Here is a 26,019-nt window from a genome sequence, read left to right on the forward strand (position 1 = left end):
ATTGTAATTTTCACCAGTCTAACGACCTTTAAATTTTCTTTTTCTTTTCCTAAATATTTTAGTGTTTACCAATAATATTTTTTTCATCTTAACCGTTTGAAACTAAAATTGCCTGTTGTGACCCTTGAAAATAAAATAAATAAATAAATCGATTTTTGACTCACTTACATTATCTTTCATGCTTAGATTAGAGATGTTAAATGACAAGTAAAATAAATCTTATAATATTTATTAACCACTTAAGTTTTTACAAAATTTTTAAATAATAATAAATTGTTAATAGATTTTATAATATTTATTAGAAACTTAAAATATTTTTAATATACATATATTTATTCTATTATTTATTAATTTATATATATAGTTAATTCCGAAACAGTATACTGGAACGTACTAGTATCAAAATATTCCATTCTAATACTTAAACTGGAATGTTCACCGAAACGGAAATGAAAACATTGGCAGATGGCTAGAGGCCCACCCTTACCCCTGGCACTAGAATGAGGGACCCCGTCCTCGCTGTGCGAGGGCAGGTTCTGAGGGGAAACCCCACCTTCCGCCCATTCGGAGTTGGGGTGCGGAAAGGAGGCAACTCCGCCTCGTAAGGTGTGGATAGCAACTCTAATTCTGACATATGTAGATTACGAGAAAAAACATTTTTGAAGTTTTTGTCTTAATATGACGATGTCATGAGACAGAGAGAGAAATAAATCCAACGATATATATTATTATCCGTTTAAATATTTCAAACAGCAATATTGTTGTGTCCATCTCTCATTTGAACCGAGAAAAGGATTTGAGAAGACTACAAGTCATTGGATCATGACCGGCAAGGGTTTAAGTTAATCGTTTATTAACGCCAGAGTGAATTGCAAATTGCAACCTCTTATCGGCGCAGATATTCACAGTTTTATTACCCAAGTCAAGTTTTATGATCAATCAAAGAGATCAGTAAAATAGCTGAACTCGTGACGGATTAACCTATTTTCCAACGGACCACCTCGTACCAAAGGATGGGATTCGTCACCCTTCCCATATATATATGTATCCCTGGGCATGTTAAGCTTGTTGTCTTGTTGACAGTGGAAAAAACCCACCTCACTTCCACCCCCTTGCTCTTCTGTTTCTCTTTAGTTGTATAAGCACCAGTTGGTACTGGTTTTTAACCACCCTTGAATAAAGTAGAGGGAAACCAAGCTAGCACAAATACTTAAAAAATAGAAACGAAAACATTCTATTAGAACATGACAAGCCAAAGGAACATGAGGGCAAGTTGATTTATTATTGCTCACTGCACTTCTAAAGTGAGCAAAATATTAGAGAAAATCAATTCTCATGTCAATAGCTGAGAAAACAAATACTCTGGAAGTGAACTACCGATCAGTAAGCTGTAATGGCAGCACAGTACAACATACTGAATCACACATTATTTCAGTTCTTACCTTGAAGGCGCAGTGTATATGCCCTCAAGGATATAAGAACTTCCTTCAAAGTCTCCTTAGCTGATGCATCGATCAAGTTGCCATCGCTGTCAAACTTTGCAGGAGGTTGGAATGCATTCAAGAAAAACTCAGGTCTGTTGATGAAATGAAGATCAACAAAAACTCCAGTCTGGCGAAGGTGATATTGCGACCGTCCCCCCACCAAAACCGCCTCCAGCACTTACAATTGCAGCTGCTTTATCTGCCCAAATATTTGGTGGTCTAGATGCCCAGTCAATTGCATTCTTCAGAGGTGCTGGTACAGTGGGGGAGAGAAAAACATTACCAAATCAAAGCACAAGTCACAAGCAGTACCGGATATTTGGAAATGAAAACATCCTAAAATGTTGCCTAAAACAATCGAACTTGTAGCAGTTTCTGTCATAGATTGTGATATTGAATTCCCCACCCCATTCGTCACTTTTTTTCCCCACTGTCTCCTAAAAGTAGCAGATCCTACTATGTCACCGAATAAGAAGTGCTACAGTCACAAAATGATTTCACAAAAGTAAACTTACAAACTGACGTGAATTCATGTGATCCGTTAGATCTATTTTACGACAAAAGTAACTTTACAATCTGACGTACCACTACCACATCAAGTCACGTCAGTTTATAAGTTTATTTATATAAAATTCATTTATTGCTAAAGTATTTCTCCTTGTGTAATAGTAGTTTGAAATCTTAACAATTGCTATGGTAGAAGAAAACTCACAGGTTTAGGGATGCCTATAGACAAACAAACAAATGATATGTATAAAACTATTTAGTGACATGTATAGAACTGTGAGCTGAGAGAACAAAAACTGAACTTTCCACAAGAGTAATCAAGGCCAAAGGATAAAACATTTCCTACCATCTTGGCTCTATTAAGGACATCAAGGAATATCAGCAGGAAGGGTTTCTCGGAAAGTATTGGGAAAGAATTCACAGAAACTTGTCCAGAAAATAAAATCAACTTGAAACTCATTATTTCAATAAGTTTTTAATTTTAGCTCTTGAACTATATAATTCAACAACTCCTGTATATTTATACTTAAAATATTCAAATGCCAATTGTATTGAGATTTTTCAAACCCTTTTTTTGTATTGCATTTATTAAAGTTTACTCGAAGTATACAGCAGATCGGAGAAAGGAAATTACAGATCAACTCTGTTCAGCATAACAGTTTATAAATATAGACCTACAAAGGAGGTCATGATATGGCCAGCCGCTAATACAAATTGAGGCCTAAGGTAAAATTTAAAATGATTTTTTATTTATTTATAATAAAATGAAATATACATCATTATATTAAAAAAAAATTAAAATTTTTTAAATAAAATAAGGCTTTATTTAAAACTCTTAAATAATAATTTTGAATTGATATTTAATACGATAATTTAAAATGAGGCCTCATTATAAATTTGTGTCTCAACTTTGCAAAATTTGAGAAAAATTATTTAAGTACGAATGATTCATTGTATTGAATATAAAATTTTGTATCAGATTTGCACACATGAGAAAATATTTAAAATGAGGCTTTATTTAAGTTCTTTTTTAACGTAATGATTTTTATATTTTTCTAAAAAACATAGATACATTTAACTCTTATTTTAAGGCCTTGTATAGGGTGAGGCATTAGGCACAGAGTTTTGCTACACAACCTCCACCACACTTCACACTCTACATTTTTTTTAAAATTTAAAAATTTTTAATATTTTTTTTTAAATTTTTTTTTGGATTTATTCTTTTTAAATTATTTCAAATTTTCTATTCATTATTCATATAATAAATATTTAATAAAAGAAAAAAATAATAAAAATTAAAAAAAATATAGAATGTGAAGTATTAGGAGGTTGTAAAGATTTATTCTTAGGCACAATGGCCAAAGTGGCCTTATCCTTGGGCCGGCTCTATCATATGACATCTATTATAAAAGGATATATTATATTTGAAGTTCTAGGATGTAGTGTTCCTTTAAAAAAACAAAAAATTAAAATTTATGTGAAAAAAATTATATTTTTAATAATTTATCTGACTTTTTATAAAAAAAAAAGGCACGCGAAATTTATACTATTTAAGATTGTATTTATCATGGATAATGATAGGCTTATTACTTCTTATCACCTATTTATTACTCTTTTTATTTTTTATTATTTATTTTATTTAATAGTTAATGAAGTATTATTAGTAAAATTATATAATTTTTTAATAATTAAGAATGTTAAAAAAGTAATTAAAATAAAATAATAAAAAAATAAAAATTTTAAATAAACTATAAAATAGTAAAAATATGATAAGAGGATAAGCAGTGGAATTGAATTACGCAAATACAAATAAAATAAATAATTTAGTTAAAAGACGATAAAAATGATATGTATTGAATTAAGCAAATATAAATCAAAATGACTTTCAGCTACAGTAAATCAACTCTTGTGGTTATACTTGACATTTACTGTAACTCAATTAAATCTATTAAAAAATTATTTTTCATCTGAACACTCTCTCTTCTCTCATTTTTTCTCTTTATTCTACCAACTCTTTTTGATCCCTCGATCAGGATGATTCATCATAGTCGTTTTTTTTCCTGATTATGTGACTGCCGAAGATCGAGAAATAATTAATGGTCCAGATGATGATGGTGCAGTACCTAGGACCAACTTTCAGAACAACATATTCCCAAAAACTGTGTACTGTAAATTTGTAGATTTATGGAGTCTTTGTTTGTTTTAGATTACTGGGTCTTGTTTTTTTAATGCAAGAGAACACCAGTATCGTTAAGCTTGCCCAAGATTGTAATTTATAAATAAATAAATAAAAACATCACAGAAATGCTACTAGTTTAAAGAAAAAAAAAAAAAAAGCTAGTATAACATTAATATTTCCATATAACTTTTCATTTAGAAAAAAAAAAATTTTAATAGAACAAAAAAATTGAAAAATAAAGATTATTAAATTTATAATATTTTATTATTATTTTGACTAATATATAAATAATCTAACGTAAAAATAAGTTTTAAATGAAATATCTAAATACAATAAATTTTACGTTTGCATTTGGATAATAAAATGGTAATGCTCATTGCTCAGTCTATCATTATCCATTTATCATTCCTAAAAACAGTGAGATGGTGGAAATGGAACTAAGATGATATGGTTCTCAAGTTTTTAGCTATTCGAGTGTTTTTTTTTTTTTTGCAACAAATAAAAAGAAAAGCAAATGCTTTACATTTGAACTAATGTATTCTACGAGGGGTAGTGATAGGCTTACTATCTATCTACTACCCATCTACTACTTGTAGTATTTTTATTTTTTTATCATTTTATTTTAAGTATTTTTTTAACATCCTTAATTATTAACAAAAAATTAAAAAGTTATATAAATTTACTAATTATTACTTCCTTAACTACCTTAACTATTAAGTAAAATAAAAAATTATAAAAAAAATCAAATATAAAAAAAATAATAAATTCTACAAGAATGCACGCTCGTTTTTCTCACCAAGAAAAACGCAAAAACAGTGAAACTTGAAAAAAAGTGTACCCGTGACGGAGAAGTTGTACTCGGGCGAGGCGAAGAGGATGCTATCGGCTGACTTTATCTTCTGGCGGAATGCTTCCACGGCCGAGGGGTATGTTCCGTCAACTTCCAAGTCGGTGTTGAGCATCGGCAGCGGCGCTATGTCTACGGACTCTACGTGCAGGCCGTTGATTTCCTTGCTTAGCTCGATTGCTACGAAGCCAATCATGCACCACCAATCAAAAACCCAAATACCAAAACAAAAAACCCAAAAGAATGGCAAGCAGGGCTAGAGTCTAAGAAAGAAGCACCTGATCGAAGGAGGCCTTGGTTGTAGGAGCCTTTACGAAGAGACCCGCATAGAGCAGCCACTCTAATTAGCGGTTTTGCTGCTTCCATTTCTCTAGCTCTGCGCGTCTGTGTTTGTGTGAGAGAGAGACAGACAGAGAGACAGAGACAGAGACTTGGGAATGCAGCAAAGAGGCGGGCTGAGACTAGTGCATTCAATAATGGAATATGGGTAAGTGGGATTGTGTTTGACAGTTTGACTGGCAGCTTGGGTTTGGGATTGGGGGGTTTGACTGGTTGTTCCGGATAGAAGTAAGAAAGTTTTTACTAGCGGTAGTTGTAGGGCTGTTTGGGATGGCTGCTAGAGTCTTAAAAAATATTTAAATATTCTTAAATTTTTTTTAATAGAAAAAATTGATTGTTTGATGTTATGTATTAATTTTAAATAAATTAAAAATTATGTTTAAGGAAAAATATTTACTTTTATAATTTAAATTTTAAAATAATGTTAATCGGCAAAAATACACATACATCTTTAAAATAATTACATATTTTAAACCAATCATAATTTTAAATAAAATCAAATAATCTTTATTTTTACCACATAAAGTATTTTTTTTAATTTGTTTACAAATAAATGTAACATTTTATTAAATACTTTAAATATATAATTATTAAACAGTAAATAAATTTTTAAATAGAACTTATTACTTAAGTTATAAACTATAAGTTATAAAATTATAAGTTATATTTTTTACAGTAATCTTAAATATGTACTTAATGGTTGATATTTGTTAGGAAAATGGTAGTGGTTTGCGGGTTTGAACGTATTTTATTTTATTTTTTTATGTTTAAAAAAATTATTTATAGTAAATTTGTGTTTTTTTAAATGTTTAAAAAATGTTTAAAAAAAGAAAAATATGTACGATCTTATTTATTATAATTTGTTAAATATTGATTTTGTGAGATATTTTTGTGGTTAAAGTATTTTTTTTATTATAAAATTATACAATTAAAAAATTATTTATTATTTAATAAATTTGAATCCAAAACATTTTAAAGGTTAATTATGATAGTTTTTAAAAATATATAGTTATATGTAAGATTTTCAATAAAAAAATTGGACTTTTAACTTTTTTAGATGATTAAATTAATTTTTATAAATTTATTAAACTTATTGATGTATATTTTTTTTAGGAAGTGGTAAAGACATAAAAAAAAAAATTAACAAATTGATGTGAGCTTTATATAATCAGTTAAAACTTATTTTATAATAAAAATAATTTTATAATATAATAATATATCTCGTTAATTTATAAATTTATTTTTATATAATTTTGATTGATTATTTTGTCTTTTTTTAGAAAATAAAATTTTTAGATGCGATTTATATAGTGAAATGAGATGATTTTAGATAAAAATTACATAAAATATTATTATAATATTATTTTTTAATAATATTTAAAAATATTAAATTATTTATTATATTTTATATAAAAATTTTAAAAAATTATAATAATAAAATAAAACGAAATACTATCACTATTCAAAGTTGCATTTAGAAGGTTAAAAACGATTTTTAAGAACACTGGCACCGAGGAATGACCGCGTTCCCCGCATGGTCGGAGACAGCCCATTCAACGAGCACATGACTATGAGCAGCGAAGGTAGCGCTGCACACATTATATATTCGATCTGTCTGGAACTTTGTGCGGGAGTTCTTGGTTTTTTTTTAATTTTAAAATAATAATAATATTAAAAAATAATATTTATTATTTTAATTCAATTTAACTCTAAATAAAATTATTGTATTCTTAAATTGATATATAAAGTATATTATTTAATTTATTTAAATGATAAAATTTAATTTATAAAATTTAAAATTTAAAATATATATTCTAAATCAAATTATGAAATAGAAACATTTTATTGTGTGAGTTCTATACATCGACTTGATAATAATTTTTTTAAAATAAATTAAAATATTGTCTTTCTTATATAAAAAACCTTAGACCATAAAAATTAAAAAAAGAGGTTTTTTCCCTCAATTATTAGACTAAGAATTTAATATTTTTTATATAATCGTTTAAAATAGATTTATTTGGAATCCTTCCTATTATAATTATCATTTTTAATTAAAGGATAAAAATTTAGCAACCTCATTATATAATTTAATACAAAATAAGCTTAAAGGCATCATAGAAAATATATCCCCACTCACCAAAAACTAGTTTCTATCACTCCAATTTAATACTTGAAAATGTTAAATAATATCCAAAAAGTTAAAGAGATGAAAATGGAAAAATATCAAAATCTAAATAAATGAATTCCAATTTAGTACAGTCAACTAAAAGCCATTAAAAAATTAATAAATAAAATTAGGAAAATAGAAAACTTAGAAAGTAAGTGATATGGTAAATCAACTTATACGAAAGAGAGTTTAGAGATAAATTACATCAAATTATTTAGGTTTATTAAGTAATTTTCTTTTAAAGTCTATTAATTCTTTTTCTAAAAAGTAAAAATGGAAGAATTCCGTGACGCTAAACGACTCGTCGCAACTGCATCCTTGTTTGAAAAGTCGGAAATCCCCTTCCCTGCCGATAATATGGAGAGAAAAGAAAGAGTCCGATCATAGGAAGTGGAACGAATTGCGGGCGGACGGTCTGTATCCGAAGAATAGTCCCTTTTCAAATCACAATCACTGATTTTATAAAAATAATGTAATTTTATAAAAATATCTCTGTCCCTGCGCACACTTCAAGGTGCTCTCTTTGTCATCCGAACTTATACACAATATTTTTTAATAATATTTTATATATTTAAATAAAAAATATTTTATAAAATATATTATAAAAATAACATAATTTTATAAAAATATCATTATTATATAATATTATTATAGAATATATTATGTGTATGTCATTATTTTAAATAAATACATCGAATATCGTTATTTTCTTCGAATCTTATTGTAACTGTCACGATTTTTAAGTTAAAAATTTTAAATTATTTTTTATTTTTTGTGTTTATATTATTAATATTAATATTATTATTAATTTTAGTTCTTATTTTATTTTCTTAAGAAATTTTAGATTTTTCAATCGTTGTTTTTGTTTTCATTCTTCGGATGATCCCTTCGATTTTTAGACGTTACATAGTAAAAACTGAATTCTTTAATTTATATTCCATATTCTCCATAATTTTAACAATGCAATAAATATCCTACCTTATTTATTCTCGATTTCCATCCTTTTGTATCAAATAAAATTTCTCTTAATCTCATCTATCGAGCTTTAAATTTAAAAAATATATATATATTTTATCCTTCCTTCCTCTCGCCTACCTTCCTCTCGCACGAAGTCGCTTTGTACACAGTGAGCTAAGTTTTTCCTTGATTGAAGCTCATAGATATAAGTTCTTACGGCTAAATTGACGTTAGTGCCCTTATGAAAGGTTTATTTGTATTTTTTCAGAATATTTCATTCTTGCCTTTTTATTGATTTGGTCTCTTTTAGTGAAATTTATGCGGTTTTTATATTTACAGAAAGTCAATTACTTATAACTTTTTCATTCCTAGATGCTTTTTCTTCTCTGTCATTAGACAATACGTGTACGAAAATATGTACATAAGGTGTCATATGTACAGAGAGGTTGATGAGGTTTTAAGCTGATTTTACAAATTTACCCTTTAAACAATACATTTTAATTTACATTAGAGGTCTCTAGAAGCCTCATGGACCAACGTGCAGGATCCTTTTATGCTTTCGGTTTTTGAGGTGAATTCTATTTAAAGAATTTTTTATTTAAATAAATAGTCAAAAAATCTTATTTTTAGAAATATGTAAGAGTTAAATTATGTCATTTGATATTATTTTCTTAATAAACTAGATTATTGCAATATTATATGAGAATTCAGATTCTGGTTCTTAATTATTTTTAATACAATTAAATACATTTTTTAATTGAATTTTCTTTGACTTGTTTAATAAAATTGTAATAAGTTTTAGATTATGCTACTAAGTATAATTAGAAGATTAAATATGATATTAATGTTTAAATAATTATATGATACTAGTGTGCATAACCGAATATTTTAAATTGCTTTCCTTAGTTAATTTAGTGGAATGCGATAATGTGTTTTTCTAAAAAATTAGTGACGACTAGTGCTTCATATAGGTAACGAACTACAAAATGAGGTTGTGAAAGCATTGTTAAGAGGTAAGTAATTTGATCACAAATTAAGATTATCATATAGTTAGACTATTACCATTAAAGGCAATTCTTTGATAGCCGTTCTTTTTTATGTACCAATCATGTTATGATCTATATAAGCATATAAGTCATCATAGTATATGATCATATTAATTTTTCGCATCATGTTCAGGTTCATCATTTTATAGTTATTTATATTAGTATGAATGTCATGCATATCACGTTGCATAATACATGTAAGTTATCTTAATTTTTAAGTGTAAGATAAGATAAGATAAGATCAGTTAATCAGATGGCCTTTCAGTTCAGTATTCAGGGTGGATGTGCAAGTTACGGACTCAAGCGTGGTCCACCATAGTATGTTAGAATACTACTTAGCGGCTCCCCTTGCTACAGTGGGATGTGAGGCCGGCGCACAATCTTGCACACATGATTAAGTGTGTGGGCCAGTCAGATTAGTCAGTTAATTCAAATGAGTCAAGACAGTCATGTATAGCATGAGTATAAGCATCAGCATGATATGACATGAATTTTATTCAACATGATATGACAAGAATTTTATTCAGCATGAAAATTTTATTAAAATTTTTTAATTATTATGTTTACGTTGTGGTGAATTCTTACAAAGTCTTCGACTCATTTTAGTTTTATTTCATTTTTTCTACCACCAGGTGAGAAGAATGAGGATTACGAGCAGGCGGGAAAAGTTTAGAAGGAGCGGACCAATAAATCTTAGACTATATTTATGATTTCTTTTAATTTAGTTGGTTTGGAAACTTGGATATGTCTATATTTTGAAAAATGGTTTAACTTAAGTTTTCTTTTGGAATGAACAATGCTTTTTTTTAAATTATGCAAATCTCTTACTTGGCTTTAATTATGTATGTATGTGACATTTCTAACCTAGGAAAATGGATGTTACACTTGTACTTTTATTCAATCCTACTGAAAGTCTCCTAGAATTAGCACTCGTTAAGGTTTCTGGGTTTTGTTTGCTTGTTCATGTTTGGTGATTTTTGCAACTTTCCCGGGTCCCCATTTTTGTATCTTTGGGCAGAGTTTTAAGAATTTGCCCTTTTTTTCTCTATGCTTTGATGACTTAGTTTTTATCTGACTTAGAGCATCCTCGGCTAAATTCATTTTCAAAATTTAGTCAATATCACATTTTTTTACATTTGCCTATTCTATTTAAATTCAATTCACACATTGAATTATCCATTCACTCTTTATATAATAATAAAATATTATTAATTTAATAATTTTTTTATTTAATTTAGTTTTATCACATTTTATAGCTTTACCAATTAAATATTAATAATAATTATATTCTAATTAAATTAATATTAAAAAATTATATTTCAAAAGTAATTTAATGCTAATAACAAAAAATATTTGATTAAACCCATCTAAATTTCTATCTAAATTTCTTAATTACAAACCAAATAATATTTTTGTTTGGAGTGGGAAACTAATATTTTAATATTTGCAGAGTGAGAAACTAATATTTTAATGTTTTGTGATTCAATTGTAGTTTTCCATCTTTGACCAACTACTGTAATAAAAATCTAAATTATTTTAGATTTGCTCAATTCAATGTGAAATGTTTTGACATCAATTATACAAATTTTAGCCAACCTTCTCATTTGGCCAAGATGCTCTTAGAATTTATGAATTCTTTGTAAGTTTATTTATTTATGTGAATTTATGCAATGAACTTTTGTTGATAATGTTGGCTCTTGAATGATTCACTAGTTCTAGAGTAACTCCACATGTAACTTGATTAAATTAAACATTTTAAACATTTCAACCATGCTACTTGCCACTTGGTCCTATGTGCTTAAGTAAGTTGCCTAAATGTCTAGACTTGTGCAGGGTGTGGAGAACTTTACTGCTGTGGCTTCATCATTTTGTCACCCGGAGAGTGGGGAGATTTTAATGGAAGGGGTTTCATTTGGAATCCGTTTTGAATAGGAGTTTACTCTCTTATGAGCATCTGGGATTTTTTTTTTCTTTTTATTGATTGTAACCACCTATGATTGGTAGGAAGACCATGGGACAGGCTTCGCCAATATTGTTGATAATGTTGGCTCTTGGGTTTTTCTTTGCAACGTATAATTTGTTAAGAATGATATTCCATCATGGGTCTTTTGGGAAATGGTTAGCTGTTAATTCCAATGGTGTATTATCATTTGACCCATATATCGAGATGCCCGAAAATTTGAGGAAACAGAGGAATGTCAAGTCCCTCTTCCATGTTGCAGCAGCCACAGATGCTCCTTACAACAAATGGCAGTGTCGCATTATGTACTACTGGTACAAGAAGCAGAAGAACTTGCCGGGATCAGAGATGGGAGCATTCACTCTGATTTTGCATTCAGGAAATCCCGACTACTTGATGGATGAGATTCCTACTGTTGTAGTGTTGATCCTCTTCCTGCTGGTATGGATAGGGTGAGATTTCTTGCTTTCAACTGCTTATTTTGTGCTTCTGTTGCATAATTACTCTCCTTTGTTGGTTGGAAAATCTTAGCCTAACTCCTGACTATGTAAAGCATAATTTTAAGAGCTAACTACTTTCGTACATCTTTAGCACCATATATGTTCCATCAGCAAGATTTTTGTATGGGGGTGCGTAATAATTTCATACTTTATAGTTAATCAGGAATGTCTGGGAAAAGAATACAGCAATGCAGTTAGTGAAATAAGAGCGAAGTATTTTAAAGCTAATCCCGGCTACTCGCTTTCTTCAATGATTTACTAGTCACCACATGAAACTTGATTCAAACAAACTCTTCAAACATTTCAACCAAGCTACTTGGTCCTATGTGCTCATGTAACGTGGATTTTAACCACGCTACTTGTCTAACAACTTTTTATCTTGCCAATTTATAAAATGGATTTTGTTCAAGCCATTCCTTCTTGGCCTTTTTAAGCTTTCCATCCACTTCCATGAAAATTTGCAAACACCAAAGCAACTAAGGTAGATATACATGTGGAACATAAACCTTGCATCTCTATACTTTTGGTTTCCTTATGTCCTTACAAAACTATTGATTGGCAAGCATGATGTTAAATGTTCTGTTCATCTTTATCTGTTGACAGATATGTGGAGGTAATCATTTTTTGTCTGGCTGTGATTCTTAAGCATATACATTCTTGACTCAAGTTTCAAATCATGTCTCAGGGATACGTTGTTTTAAATAGACCATGGGCCTTTGTGCAACGGCTCGAAAATGCTACAGTAGAGGAAGAGTGAGTACTGTAAGTTTATGGATCTGAAATGGGGTTCCTTCATAAAATTTGAAAGGCTGTTTGTTCTACCATTGAGCAGATACATTTTGATGGCAGAGCCTGATCACATATTTATAAAGCCACTGACAAATTTGGCACGTGGGGGACATCCTGCTGCCTTCCCATTTTTCTACATTAAGCCTGATCAGCATGAGAAAATTCTAAGGAAGTTCTATCCTGAGGAGAAAGGCCCTGTGAAAAATATTGATCCGATTGGCAATTCTCCTGTAATTATCAAGAGGGTAAAACTCTTGTTACCAGATGACCTACTTAAAGATACGTAGTGATGTAATACTACTAGTTTTTCCAATGTTATTCTTGCCTTGGCATTGTTTGTTTTCTTTGTTAACCATTTCCTTTCATCTAAAGATTGATTTTTTTTTGGTTGGGTGAAAAAGTTTTCATTTGTGGACTGATTTATCTTTTTGTTCAGGATTTGTTGGAGAAGATTGCTCCTACATGGATGAATGTCTCTTTGAGAATGAAATATGACCCAGAGGCCGATAAAACTTTTGGATGGGTTTTAGAAATGTAAGCGTTGAATATCATTTAATTTTCTCATCATGTTCAACAGAAAATGACTTCATTTTGCAAGTTCATGCCAGAAGGATTAGTCATGACACTATTCTCGGATACCTGATGCCAATTTAAAAAAAAAAAAGTTCATGCCAGAAGGTTTGATATCAATCTGGACTTACATATTAGGCTTCTGCTCCTAGGTATGGCTATGCTGTAGCATCTGCTTTGCATGGTGTGCAGCATTTTCTTCGGGAAGACTTCATGCTGCAGGTACCTCTCTTTTTTTGAGTTCTACATATGACAGTTGATTTCGAGTTTTAATTGGGTTTTCAGAAAATCCCTGAAACAACACTAATATATGCATATATTGAAGCTTTTCTTAGAAGCCTTCACTTGTGTTTTCTCTTTTTGAGCGCCCGAGGGATTGGGGAATTGGAAAAAGTTTTATCATTCATTACACTTATAGATGTGACTATAACTTAAAGGTATTATTTCCTCCCATTTCGTTCATTTATGAAAAGCTGCTATTCCAAGTATGGCTGTTTGCTTATGTAAATCTTCCTTTATGTGGACCTTTTCATTCTATTAGTTTTTAAAACCGGCATTTTCTTCATCTTTTTCTTCTCTTAAATTGCAAGTTTACAAGTTTGAACCTAAAGTTATTAGCAGATTCTGATATCAGTTTATTCAGAAGCTATATCTGATACATCTTAATATTTAGGGTGAGCTAACATATGGGCAAATCGGAGAGTGGCGATTTGACAAGAGGTTGTTTCTACGCAGACCTCCACCAAGAAACCTCTCCTTGCCCCCTCCAGGTGTCCCTGAAAGCGTGGTATGTCCATGTCGATATCCTTTTGAAGCCATTGCTTCTTGCTAGGCGGCAGATTTTTTAGTCTATGGTGCTGGGCCACTGGCCTAGTCGCTCCATTATATCTGCATCCATGTTTAAATGTTTCTGATGAAGCTCTTACAAAACTTTGCATTTTTGTGTGTTTTGCTTCTCAAGCATAAGTGGCAATTATGTTTATATATGAGTTTGCTCTCTTTTTGAACACACTGTGATCATTGTATAGGTTTTTATTTTTCCATGTATCCTTTATTTTGCTCTTTTCGCCATGATTTTCCTACCTTAACCGTAGGAGAGGGAGGAGACCCACCACTAGATAAGATCGTTTTGATGCTTTTTCTTTGGATCTTGGGCAAACACCACATATTATTGACTGAGAATGGTCAACATAAATGGTACTGTGATTGGCTAATGTAATGGCTGCAAACTAGACTTCTTATCCCTTACGATTCTCCAAATGTTGAAGAAATTCTGTTAGACCCTTGGGCCTTGGCCTATATGTTAGTGGGTCTAAAGACAGTAGATGGAATTCTTAGAGAAATAGAAGAAATAAGGCAAATGCATAAGATATTCATATATACCAATCTGTCTAGTTCAATTCAGTATAATTTGTACAAGGCAAATCTCATATTCTCACTTAAAAAGAAGAGAAATGACAGTTGCAGCCATGAGTGCAAATACGTCGTACAATTACAAATGAAGAAATACGGGACTCACATAAAAAATAATAATTTTTTAATAGTAGACTTTACTTTTTTTAAAATGACTGTACGATACTTGCGTATTCTATAACTGCACGTAGTATTACTCTAAAAAGAAACAAACTAATTCCTAACCTCCTTTTTCTGGCCCCTAAAATCCTGATCTTCAAAATGTTAACACGTCTACTTGCATACTTAAAACAAGTTGGAAATTATGTCAAAAAGTGGATAAACTTTCTGTACTATGGAACATAAATAAGGATGGCATATGAACTAAACCCTTCACCTACTGTAAGTCTTCTGTAAGAAGGATGGCATCAAGATGAGTGAAGCTTGCGAGTTTTTGTCGGCTGAATATAGGATAAAAACAAAAAAAGGTCCAGAATCGAAAAGAGGGTGCCAGGGAAGAATGGACAAACAGAGAAAAAGCCTCTTCCAATTTCACTTATTTTTTGAGTTTTTTGGACTATTGTGGGATTATCTTTCGTTGTCTGAATTTTAAGCTTCAGGAATTCTTATCATTTTCGCTTCTGAGACATGGGTCCATATTAAATATAGTGTACACATATAGCATCAGATACTTTCCTGGTTACTGCTGTTTTACATAATTTTTCTCTTCTGAGAAATGGGATTCATTTTGTGTCGGCAGACGGAAAGCTATACCCTCACTTTTGGCGTGCATACTAGTTTTTTTTTTTTTTTTTAAAGAGTCGAAGGTCACATGTCCAATTGTAATCCCGTCCCAATTTTATATACCCTCACTTTTGACAGAAGAATGCCATAATTACATCCAGAGATATGGGGTTACAAATATAGAATTAAGATCAAAACCAGACCTCAAAAATCTAACTTAAAGAAAAACTATTATTGATTCCAAAACCATACTAGTTAAGTACTATTATTGATTTCTCTATATACATCTGCATATAAAGAAAAATTTTCATATTAGATTATGTGTCTTTAAATTAAATAATAATAATTTTTTTTTTTAATTTTTTGTTAAGATTATTATTTTTATATATTTTAGAATTGGCACCCACTATAAATTCTATTATTTAACTTATGCTAAAAAAAATCAATTCCTCATATCCAAATATTAAGAATTTCATATATTAAAATGAACAATTTTATGAATAAATATTAACATGTGCTAAAATTACTTTGTATCGCCAATTTAATACAAATAAATGGATAGGAGAGAGAAAAATATTAAAATAATATTTAAAGATTGAATAATTTAAAAAAATAAATATTATTTATAATTATGGAAAATTTTAAAGATATATAATTCAATATAGATAAAAAAATATTATATAAATATAAAAATGTACAAGTTATTGCCAATGATTGTCCTTCATTTTCACCAATATTTTTGAAAGTTTTTACTTTTTTTTTTTTTTTTTTTAGAAGATTTCTATCTTCTGCTTTCTAGTACATTTGCATTTAAAGCTTTTTCTGCACACTTCATTGTTTCTGTCTCAGGTTCCATCTTCAAATAGTCGTGGATTGCCTTGCTGTAACACAAAAAAACAAAACAAACATTAAATAATTACTATTTTTTTTTCCAAGACAAGGAAAAAAAAGGGGGCCTGGTAACAGCAAAGGAATGAATTATTGCAACCTCCTTTTTACTTTGTATTCCTTTTAAAAATCATGAGTTGCATCAATTCGTGTACCTGATTTGTACATTAATTCATGAAAAGTTTATAGAGTTCGCGTGCTTGATTAGTGCCACACAAGTCACGACCACTGTCGGTAAAAGAATAACAATGAGATTTTTTAATCAAAGACAATCAATCACCTTTTTGCCACTAAACAACTTCACTGCCTAATTAGGTCCGGTTTAAATGCAGAAATTATCTATCTTATTTTATCTTATCTTATTAAAAAATAATATTTTATTTAAATTATCTAAAATCATCTCATCCTACCATCCAAACGAGTCATAAGTTTCGTTTGTTTTCACAATTTCTCTCAACTCATCTTATTTCATCAATATAATATTTTTAAATTCTCATATAAAATAAAATAAAAAATTTAATTTTTTCAAATCTCAAAATAAAAATAATATTAAAAAAATATTTTATAGTAATATTTTATTTAACTTTATATTTTAATATCAACTTATCTATGAAAATAAATGAGACCTTAAGGGCTCGTTTGTTTTCAAGGGCTCGTTTGTTTTCAGAGATGAGATGAGATGAGTTAAGATTAAAATTAAAAAGTTGAATAAAATATTGTTAGAATATATTTTTAAATATTATTGTTATTTTGAGATTTGAAAAAGTTGAATTGTTTATTTTATTTTGTGTGAAAAATTGAGAAAGTTGTAATTATGAGGTGAGATGAGATGAGATATTTTTGAAAAACAAGCCTAAAAGTATTCTATGTGATTTGTAGAATTTGAGAACGAGCAAGTTTTGTGCATTTTTGAAAGAAGAAAAGCGAGTAGTCTCATTTGTATAGTTAAAATGTTTCATTTCATCTTATTATTATAAATTTTTTAAATTTTTATATAAAATATAATAAATAATTTAATTTTTTTAAATTTTAAAATAATAATAATATTAAAAAATAATATTTTAACAATATTTTATTTAATTTTTAACTTTTATTTCAATTCATCTCATCTCAACTCACTATTCAAACCGCTCCTTAATGTTTCATAGAAATTCTAACAAAAACTAAGATAGTTTAGAGAGTGAGATGAAATGAAAATTTTGTAGACAGTAGTAAGATAATTTGTAAATAATAGTGAGATATTTTGAATTGAGTATTTTTTATATTTTGAAAAATGAGAGATAAAAAATTATATAAAAAATATTATAAAGTTAAAATATTATAAGAATATAATTTTATAATATAATTTTTATTTGAGATTTAACAAAATTAAAATATTTTTTATTTAAAAATTTAAAAAAATTATAATAATTAGTTTGAAAAAATTATAATTATTAATTTAAAAATTTTATATTTAAATTATGTTTGTATCTCCAAATAATGGCAAATATGTTGTCTCTAGCTGGAATGTTTCTCTGAACCAGACCGAGTCAAAGTCAATATCGAGGCATTCTTAATTGTGTCAATTAGATGTTTAAACTTTAAAGTTCAAATCGTGGGGACTTTGAACATTGGTTACTTGGTAGCTACTGCCTTATCGAACTATATATTTTGCAAGCATTCCAAATTTGATGTTGAGGCCTAGTTTTTGCTATATATATTTTAGACCCACGTTTCAGACCTTTTTGGTCAACCATTTTCTTTTGTGCGTAAAACAAATTAGTTGCGGTAAATAAATAATTATTTTTACAGATAAAATGAGATAAGATGAAAGAAATTATGAAAACAAATAAAACGTCTCTTTCGGCCTTCAATGAATTTCATGCAAAAGTTTTTATTTTTAACCCAATCGTCATGTTGATCTCGATCTGTCCTCTTTAGGTCTCTTTCCTTCAATGAATTACGTACACTATCTTCACGAATCTTTTGCTAGATCCATGAACCCTAAATCTCCCACCATATTCTTTTCCCTTTTCTCTAACAAACACAGTCTGACCTAGAACCGATCGATCTCCATCACCCAATTTAGTCTATTAATGTAAGATCAAGTGGGATTTGCTATGATATATACTAAAAGGGTAGCCTATTGAGAACTTGGAAAAGTCTGTCAAACGGCCAGAAGTTTTAGGCCTCGTTTGAAACATGGACTCATATCAACTCATTTAAGTTGAGTTTAAATTTAAACCTAACCCAACATTCAAATACATAATTCACAAATCATTAAACATCATTCAACTCAATACCTTTTTATAAGCGGGACCTACAACCTTTTTCAACTCAATATCTTTTTATACTCGGGACCTACAACCTTTTTCAACTTCTCATAAATGTATTTAAACTCATTTTAATATCCAAAGTCATTTTAGGTAGGCCTTACAAAACTCACTACACCATCTCAACTCACTATTATTAATAAAGAACTCAACACATCTCAACTTAATTAGCTCAACATCCAAGACCATAAAGTCTTTGCTTCTGCATGAGTAGGGTCAGATTAGGTTTTGGGGTGGACAGGGACACTTGTTGCGGCACTCAAGTCACATGCAAACTTCATCTATCCACATACTGCCATGTCAATGACTAATAGACAAAGGTCCAGCAACTTCTGCGAGAGTGCATGCCATGACACTTGTAATCAGAGCTGAGCTTGAGTACACTAGCTTCTGCTTAATTTGTTTTTGTTTTCCATATCCCTAGCATGTAAAGATGTTTAAAGGTGAATGGGAGGAAAAAAACAAAACCCCCCATAATGCAAACAGCTATGAGAACAACCGAATATGCTTTCCCTCTCTCTGCTTGTCCATTTTCTTTAAAGCTTGAATAGTTGTGGGAAAACCAGTAAGATCAGATCATACTCTTTAGTAACAATAGCAGAACTAGATCCTTAAAATTGCATATCATTGTCCTTTTCCTTGTCCACTTATTCAGCTTTTAGTGGAGAAAAAGAGTGAGAGCAATTGCCAAATTATAAACGGATTTTCGAACAAATCAGATCTACATATGATTTAAGTACTATTTTTAGAACAGTCCTACACATTATTTTGCCTAATCTTTTTCTTGCCACTATCATTTTTTAACAGTTTTAAGGGCCATCACTATTGCCAATCGGCCTCACTTTACTCCTTTCTGACCATCCTTCTTGGATAGTGGATCATTGATCAATAAGATCAGAATATCAAGTTCGTGTCACATGAGTTTGTAGATTCTAACAGATCTAATTATAAACAGATTAAGTTCCGATTTAGATTAAAAACTCACATCAACTCATCTCATATCATTATTATAATTTTTTTAAATTCTTACATAAAATATAATAAATAATTCAATTTTTTTAAATATTATAATAATAATAATATTAAAAAATAATATTTTATTTAACTCATCTCTAAATCAAAATTATAAATCTAAAAAGTCATGATTTTGTTGTATGAGATTGAGGACTAATGCTAATGCAAATCTGTCCATTTCGTGAATAAAATGACAATTAAGTTATTAACCAATCCACCAAACTCCTTGTTTCAAATGATATGAGAAGATCGCACTTCACTCCCCCTAAATCACTATAAAACTGAAATCCTTTGTACTATTACTTGGCATGCAGTACTGGTTGAAGTTTTGAAAACAGACGAAAATTTGTTGAGAACCCAAATTATTTTGTATTTCCCTAAAACATTTGAAGAATACTGTACATGTAGCATATTTGGCGTCATTCCCAAATCTCCACCTCTCTCAATCAATCAAAAATTATATAGAAGTGAAATAATTATAAAGAGATAACATAAAAATAAATTTAATGATACGTTAAATTTATTTTATAATAAAAATAATTTATAATTTAATATATCATGTCAAATTAACTTAATTTATAAATTTATTTATATAAAATCTAACGGTTAGGTTGAACGGGACAGAGGCCACTCTACAAAAGCAAATGGAATTCGCAATGGTATCACATAATATATTGTGAAATATATTTTGTAATATATATATTGTAAAATAAAGATATTTTAGTAAAATAATATTATTGTATAAAATATTATAAAAAAATATTTATCATTTTTATACTTGGCCATCCCCCACCACAAAAAAACTTGAAAAGGGATCAGCACAAAAAGCACACCGATGCCATACCGACGCCCATAAACACTGAGCTTTTGCAGCTATATATAGACATCTTCTCTTGACCACAATAAACCAATATCAAAGCTCAACTCACCCTCAAAACCAGCCATGGCTACGAGAACCCTTTCTCTACTACCCCATCTCTTCTTACTAGCCCTCCTGATCTGCATTTCCCTCACCCAAGGTCTCAACCCAAAATGTGACATATCCGACCAAGGCTCAACCCTCCAAGTCTTCCACGTTTCCAGCCCATGCTCCCCGTTCAGGCCCTCAGAGCCACTGTCATGGGAGGAGAGTGTGCTCCAAATGCAGGCCAAAGACCAGGCCAGGCTCCAATACTTTTCCAGCTTGGTGGCCGGCAGGAAATCTTTCGTGCCGATTGCCTCTGGCCGGCAGATTATACAGAGCCCCACGTATATTGTGAGGGCCAAGATTGGAACACCAGCCCAGACCTTCCTCTTGGCCATGGACACCAGCAATGATGCTGCCTGGTTACCTTGCACTGGCTGTTTAGGGTGCTCATCATCATTTTTTGCCTCTGACAAGTCCACTAGTTTCAAGACCCTCGGTTGCCAAGCTCCTCAGTGCAAGCAGGTACTCTGTTGTTTTACTAATTCACACTTCAAAAAAGAAGAAAAATCTTAGAATGCTGCAGATTAAAGTATTGAACAGATCACATTGCTGCTTAAAAAATAAAAGTAAAAAAATTCATAGTGCTAGGCCTATTTTTTCTCTTAATTTTGTCCAAGGTTTTGGTATGTTCATTGTCATGATTTAATTTGGTTTTTTATCCCTCGAGACTCGAGTCGCAATTGGAGATTATTATTGCGGGCCCAGTTTCAGGTCCATTTACTACGAAAAGGACGTGCACATTGGCTGTGTCAGCCTTTCCTATGTATAAAAGAGAAGGGAAATGTTTGGATTTTAAATTTGAATTTTTTTTTCTTCTTTAACAGAATGATTAAAAAAATATTTTTTAACGATATCGAGAAATTTTTATTTTTTTTAAAAATATTTATGATGGTTAAAAAAGTATAAAAAGAATTTATTTATTTTTAAATAATTTTAGATCTCAAATAGCAAGACATGGCTATAGTTCTAATAATTGATCCATGTGATTTTTTAGCTAATCCACGAGTCAAGTCCCTCGGACTTCCCTTTTTTTTCCTCTTTTTTTTCACTTTTGCTATTTTTCTTTGGGTGTGATGTCACCAACCCAAAATTCACGAGTGAATAATAAGTTAAGGAAAATGCTTGTATTCCTACTCATTCTTTCCGCTGAAGTTACCGTTGAGATATTTTTACTTTTATTAGTATTTTTTTAATTTAATAATTAAATAAATAATTTTTAATAATATTTAAATTTAAAATATATAAAAAAAAAAAAATACAAAAAACAACTAGCGGTGGTGGTGGGAGAGGCACCGCCCGTTAAGTTAAATCTCATGTCAAGCTGATAATTTCTGCAGGTACCTAGACCCACTTGCAGTGCCAGTGCGTGTAGTTTCAACTTGACCTATGGCGCCTCCTCCATAGCGGCTAACCTGTCACAGGACAACATCACCCTAGCCGATGACTCCATCCCTTACTATACCTTCGGCTGCATACAGAAAACCACGGGCAGCTCGGTGCCACCACAGGGACTCTTGGGTCTGGGTCGAGGGCCACTCTCACTTCTTTCCCAGACCAACAACCTCTACAAATCTACATTTTCATACTGCTTGCCTAGCTTCAAGTCCCCCAATTTCTCTGGGTCTTTGAGGCTCGGGACCGTCGGGCAGCCGATAAGAATTAAGTACACTCCCTTGCTCAAAAACCCTAGAAGATCTTCACTGTACTATGTGAAACTAGTTGCAATAAGGGTTGGACGGAAAGTCGTCGACATTCCACCTAGTGCTTTGGCGTTCAATCCCACAACTGGGGCAGGGACCGTCATTGATTCTGGTAATGTTTTTTATATACTCAAACAGTTGTTCTTTTGTACTCATTTAGTGCTTGATTTACTTACCACAGGATTTAAATGAGTACAAAAGGGATTTTACCCCTTCACATGCGCATCATTTTAGATCAAGATTCCCTTCAAAGTGTCTTTCCTGTCTTCCCGGTTTTTGCACGTATGAGCCGAAAAAATTTGACATGCACACACAAATCTGTTGCTGCAATCTGCAGGCACTGTATTTACCAGGCTTGTCGAGCCGGCGTACGTCGCGGTGAGAAACGAGTTCCGGAGGCGAGTCAAGAACGCAAACGTGATATCTCTAGGTGGCTTCGACACATGCTACTCGGGCCCCATTGTTGCGCCCACAATAACATTCATGTTCCCAGGGTTAAATATGAGTCTCGCAGCGGACAACCTTTTGATCCACAGCACAGCGGGCAGCATCTCATGCTTGGCCATGGCAGCGGCACCCGACAACGTCAACTCGGTGCTTAATGTGATAGCCAACATGCAACAACAGAACCACCGTGTGCTTTTCGACATTCCCAACTCGAGGCTTGGCGTCTCCCGTGAGCGCTGCACCTAATTTTTTAATTAATATTGTTGGGTTCTTGTGCCTCTCAGGGCGTGATTAGCGGTGGAGTGTGCTGTGCTCTTTGGTGCTTTTTTTTATTTTTTTTGTAAGATTTGTTTAGATTTGTCTTTGTACAAATCGTTCTGGGTTTATCTCTTACGGTTTAGGTGATAATACTGTATCCATGTTTATGGCTTGGGTTAGTACGTACTCTATCCATGTTGAAGTGATCATACTGTAGCTTTGTGCTGGTTGTGTCGCGCGTTCTATCTAGCGGTCAATGTTTTGTATTTTAAGTGGATGGTTACTTTGGTAGATAACGTGCGATGTCACGGGTGATATATTTGCTAGACTTCCAAGGCTTTTGCTTTCAAATTGCTTTTGCTTTTGCTTTTGCTATCATTATATTATATATATATATATAAAGAGAAATATTTTAATTATAAAAATATTATATAAAAAAAAATTTATAAAATGATGTGTTACGTGTTAAATTATAAAATTATTTTTATTATAAAATAAATTTAACAAATGTCATAAAATTATATTAATTTATGAATTTATTTTTTACGTAATCTCTGTTCTATAACAGTTCTTATATATAAATATATGAAGAGTTTTATGCATATAATTATTATTTTTTTTTATAGGATATTGGATATTTTTTATAAGATATGGTGTGTGAGATAATGAATATAGCGGTTAATTAGAATTTTTTTCTAAATATATATATATATATGTATATGTATAGAATGTTTAAAGAACTGTTAAAGGATGTATAATTATATGGAATAATTATCATCATTCCTTGTTTTTCTGATATTATTCATGTTTTCTAACCAATCATTAAAAACATTTGCAAAATTATTTATTTCCTTCAAACAAAACGGCAAATAAAGAAAAAACACAGCGTTGTATAGTATTAGAAGACGCCCTGTCCTGGCCTATTGTCTGCCTCTCTCTCTTTTTTGGGGTAATTAAAATTGAACTGAGAGATGTATCTGCCTAATCTCCTGCTTAATATATAATGAAAAAATTTAGATAATTTCTTATTATTCACATAATCTTCACACATAATATTTTTTTAATTTTTAATTTTTTTTATCAAATATTTAATATATAAATAATGAATAGAAAAATTAAATTCATTGAAAAAGAATAAATTTAAAAAATAAAAATCTAAAAAAATATTAAAAAATTAAAAAAATATATATATAATATATAGAGATTAAAAGATTGTGTAACATTGCCTCTATATAATTGCCCACTCTTTTTACCCCTTTTCGACAGTAAAAAATCTACTCAACCTCTTACTATTCACATAACCTCCACACTCCACATTATTTTTAATTTTTATTATTTTTTTCTTTTATTAAATATTTATTATATGAATAATGAATAAAAAATTTGAAATAATTTAAAAAGAATAAACTCAAAAAAAAATTTTAAAAAAATATTAAAAATTTAAAAAATTTAAAAAAGTGTGGAGTGTGGAGTGTGGTGGAGGTTGTGTAGCAAAGCTCTTTCGACTGATCTGGATTGAGGTTATTCCTCGATCGTCGGTGAATGATCAATAATATTTTTTTTATTGCTTCAGAAAAAATATTGTTTTATTAATTATACGATGAATTTGAAACTGACCCCAAAACATCGTATCTTGAAGACATTATGTTGACGACTGATCAGATTGAAATTAATGCATGCATGCATGAGAGCGTAAAAGTCACATTTTTATAGTTTCATATATCCATGGCCGATAAAGAGAAATTTATTCATTTGAAATTGTCATCTGATTTACTCATTATAATGACATATTTTAATTGAGTTTTTATATATATATAATTATTAAAATGTCCTAAATCATAAGTACGCGTGAACAGAGACAACTATAAGATTAAAAATGAAGAGATCAAGGGTACGCCATGACTAACAAAAAAGAGAATGCTTTAAATATTAATGTATTTTATAAAAATAAATACACAAGTAGCTAAAATTATAAAGTTATTGTTATTGTAAGAAATATTTAATAGATTATATAAAATTACGTCAAAGTAATACTACAGTCGTGGAATGTGCTATACAACTTGCATATTCGTTTTGAAAAAAAGTAAGATTTATTATTAAAAAAAATAATTTTTTTTAATGTAAGTCTCATATTTACTTATTTTTTTAAAGTAATTGCATAAACATTTACGCATATTTTACACAGTGTTTACGCACTTCACAACTAAAAATATTATTTTTCAATTATAAATTTATTTTTATAAAATATTTTGATTCATGTATCTATTATGTCTTGCTGTAATTGATATACAAAAATATAATAAAAGGAATTTTGGTCGTCCAGAAACTCGTTGAGCTTAGATCACCTTCAATAGATTAGTTAAAATTAAAAGACATTTTTTTATAAATGTAAGAAAAATTTATCTTTTAATTATTCCATTCACTTAAATCTCTATATTGAAATAACTATTTTATTATTATATAATAATAAAATAATATAAGATAAATTTATTTTTAATTATTCACATCAAATCTCTACATTGAATTATCTATTTATTCATTACTATATAATGAATAACTAATAATTTTAAAAATATTTAATTTTTTTAATTATTAATTTATTTTATTTTATCATATTTTACTATTCTACCTTTTATATATTAATTAATAATTATATTCTAATTAAATTAATATATCACAAACTCAAATTAATATATCAATTGTGAAAAAATATGTGATAGAAAAAAAAAGGAGAGATAAATAATTAATAAAATATATATTTGATGTGTATACACTATACAGTAACATTCAAATTAATTTTTTTTTTAAATTACTGTAATTTTAATTATTTAAAATTAAATAAATTCATTATAAATATATTTTACTCTCTAATAATTAAATATTCAATAAATTTACCATTTAACTAAATCAATGCTCTTAGATAGATATGCTTTGACATTTAAAATGAAAAAC

General features: G+C 29.8%; 1 protein-coding gene and 2 pseudogenes across 1 annotated transcript; 2 read left to right on the forward strand and 1 right to left on the reverse strand.

Moving 5' to 3' along the window:
- Positions 1-1,210: 1,210 nt before the first annotated feature.
- LOC108989117 lies at positions 1,211-5,495 on the reverse strand (annotated as a pseudogene).
- Positions 5,496-11,519: 6,024 nt separating this feature from the next.
- Positions 11,520-14,343, forward strand: LOC108987392 (annotated as a pseudogene).
- Positions 14,344-20,501: 6,158 nt separating this feature from the next.
- On the forward strand, positions 20,502-23,413 carry LOC108989124 (aspartyl protease AED3-like). The gene is made up of 3 exons (XM_018962639.2): positions 20,502-21,124; positions 22,000-22,474; positions 22,700-23,413. Exons 1-3 carry the CDS (start codon positions 20,639-20,641, stop codon positions 23,053-23,055), a joined length of 1,317 nt encoding a protein of 438 aa, XP_018818184.1. The 5' UTR covers positions 20,502-20,638; the 3' UTR covers positions 23,056-23,413.
- Positions 23,414-26,019: the final 2,606 nt, after the last annotated feature.

Source organism: Juglans regia, chromosome 5 (assembly GCF_001411555.2).
Source record: "Juglans regia cultivar Chandler chromosome 5, Walnut 2.0, whole genome shotgun sequence".
Lineage (NCBI taxonomy): Eukaryota > Viridiplantae > Streptophyta > Magnoliopsida > Fagales > Juglandaceae > Juglans > Juglans regia.